At 33.8% G+C, this 2,987-nt stretch overlaps 1 protein-coding gene across 1 annotated transcript; it reads right to left on the bottom strand.

Annotated features, from left to right (window-relative positions):
- Window positions 1-307: 307 nt before the first annotated feature.
- TRIADDRAFT_56319 (uncharacterized protein) lies at window positions 308-1,720 on the bottom strand (the record flags this gene model as incomplete). Its single annotated transcript, XM_002112338.1, has 1 exon — window positions 308-1,720. One exon carries the CDS (start codon window positions 1,718-1,720, stop codon window positions 308-310), a length of 1,413 nt encoding a protein of 470 aa, XP_002112374.1.
- Window positions 1,721-2,987: the final 1,267 nt, after the last annotated feature.

Below are 2,987 nucleotides of genomic sequence, written 5' to 3'. Positions count from 1 at the left end.
TAATAAATTGACTAATAAAAATAGTTACAATAGATATGAGAAGTAATATAGGAACATTTCCTAGTCGTTCATATTATGCAAATAGTTTCGGCCACTCATATTAATACCGTTAAATTTATCGCAATTCTATTGCTAGCGCTATGACAGAAATAAAATTCAGCAGTGGAAAATATCCAAATTGATATCAAATCGACATATAAAAACTGTTTCAATAGATATGAGAACTGATACAAAACCTTTCCTAGCCGTCCATATGATGCAAATGCTGTAGTTTCAGTCTAAGATAGCTTGCTTTTATATAAATTTATTATTTATTTTGCAACATTAATTGTTCGCTTGGAGCACTTTGAAATGCAAAGTCGGTTTGCCATGTGTTTGACCATTTTGAAAAATGTTTTAAAGGATGATGAACTAAATTTTCAATCCACTTCTCACTTAATTTATTCTGACACTGGATCGGCTCGCTAGGATCCAATTTTAGAGCATCTAATAAATCTGTAGCTGTACGAAAACGTAAACTTAATTGTAATTTACACTTCGGAACATGAAGCAGTGGCAAAGATGGTTTACTTTGATTTTTACGCGAGCTATTTCCTCCCTTTTTCCCTTTGATTATACTAATGCCAAAGAGATCGTCTAGTTCGTTATTTTCTTCCTCTACTTGCGTATATTCGTTGCTTCTTTTATCGTTCATATTATCTAAATGATTTGTACCAGTACACAGCATTTCATTTCGATCGATAGTTTCGTCACCTCTTAAGCTAGGCGATCGACAACGCAATAATTCTTTCCATGTACCAGGAAATACTTTAGATAATTTATTGACAAGTACATCTTCGTAACATTTTAATAAGACATATTGCCCTTCCAATGATAAATGCGTGCAAACATGGGGTCGTTCTTTAGGTGATAATGGCGGTGGTTCTTCAATTCCATCGGTTGTGCTGATATCAAACAGATTACTCGTCGAAGGTTTCATACTCGTACGTCGTGACGATGGATTACGTCTATTAGGGTTTATTGATGCCCGGCGAGATTGTAAAAAGAGAATACCCTTTGCTTTACTACTTAATAAATTGGCCGCTTTAGGAAACGCCAATGATACCCTTCTATTTTCTTGTTTCGATTTAATATTGTTACTAGGTACAGCTATACTACGTCGGTGCGATTTTTGGATAGATGAAGAGGGAAGGCCATCATCATCAATCCCTTTATCCATCACTTCGCTAACCATGGAAAAATTTGGCGAAGCTAATCTAGAGCGAGATGAACGACTTGCTATAGATTCGCTATCAAAGCTACTGACACTTTCAGCACCAGCTCTAGTAGAACCGCTGTCTTCCGAAAGAGTAGCCAATAGGTCTGGGTGCATTTGCGCTAATAAGGCCTGACGATCCATTTGATAGCTACCTGATGATATTTCATGATCTTCTGATGTATTCTTCGATTTAGAAACATGACGATAGATATTTTTAATATTCGACGAACGTTTGGGAGTCGTAGGGCGCACTGGCGAACGTAAACTTCTAGATGTTGGCGATAATGTTCTATGATTGGAAATAGGGAATGTGGTTGTGCGTTTAATCTTTGGTGGGTACGGCAATTTTGCCGATTCAGAATGATCAACAAGTGGAACAGCAATAGATATATGTCGTCGATTGCCCAATTTTTGACGATTTTGATTTGGTTGAACTTCAGTTAAATTAAAGATGTCTGTCATGATTAGTTCAGTTGAATTTATAAGTCAATTCCTATGGTTTTACTTGTTGATCGTGATTATACTTTAATGTCATATGATCCAATAATTAACAGAGTGCTTTTAATAAGATGTAATAAAATTCTATATTTGATTTGAATTACATATGTAGAACAACTGATAATTATTTAAATGGATTACTTAAGTTTTCGATTTTTCATAGCAAGAGATTTTCAAGTACAGATTGATGGTAAGAAAATGGCCCAATTCTCGTATTAATTGGAAATAAATCGTTCGCTTAGATACCAAATAACAGTGGTAAAAAGTTTCTATCCAATGGTGAAAACTAATTTAGGTAGACAAGATGTCTGTTAATCCAAAATAAGGGATTGGGAATGAAGTAATCTTTCGTTAATATTTCAGTCAATGACTGCTTTGCCATCCCAGTATATGATGACTCTTAATCAAGTGGTTGTTACCCTTCCAATCAATATAGAGATTGAATTATCATTGGAATTGAAATTAGATGTAACGATGATCGAAAGCTTATTATACGTAGAGTTGCATGTGTTAAAATCATTAATATTAAATTCCAATTACTATTGCTAGTGATATCCTAGTAACGCGTTTGTTTCTAATGAAATTTTTGTATCCAGATCATTAGAATAACAATGTTACTTTATCTGTTTAACCTTTAATTATGAATGGTAAAACACTGGAAGATTTTTACCCTTATTTACAATTCAATAGTCCTATTCTAATGTTATTAACAATAAACTAACCTATTTTGACCATTATGGATTGTATAACTACTTACGGTATAAATCATCATAACATGGAATCAAAACAAGTTTTGATATGAATAATTCATAAATTTACTCACGATTGGAATGGCATTTCCTCAATAGCACAGCAATTATTTTTGACTCCAGGAACATGTTATTTGGATAGCTTTCGCGTCCTATTCTATTTTTTCAGCTAAATACTGACCTCTAACAGCTAGTTTAAAATAACGCTATCGATCTCTACTTCGATAAATGATAGGTTGTGTTGATGATGCCCATGTAATTACTGCAAATGATCGAATCACTTCAAAGTATTGGATTTGTACATAGATTAAGAATAATTATTCCTAATTGCTGATATTTATGACGCTTTTTCCGTCTTCAGAAAGATCGTTATACCCTCTTTTGAAATATCATTGCGTATTTTAAGCGTACTTGCCGACTGCTCATTTCATCTAACAGCTGACGTAAATAGATTCTCCTGGATTATGCTATCGTAGATATGA

Source organism: Trichoplax adhaerens, genomic scaffold, assembly GCF_000150275.1.
Source record: "Trichoplax adhaerens TRIADscaffold_5 genomic scaffold, whole genome shotgun sequence".
In the NCBI taxonomy this organism is placed as follows: Eukaryota; Metazoa; Placozoa; class Uniplacotomia; order Trichoplacea; family Trichoplacidae; genus Trichoplax; species Trichoplax adhaerens.
Note: the sequence above shows the minus strand (reverse complement) of the source record. Positions and strands in the feature narration are given on the sequence as shown.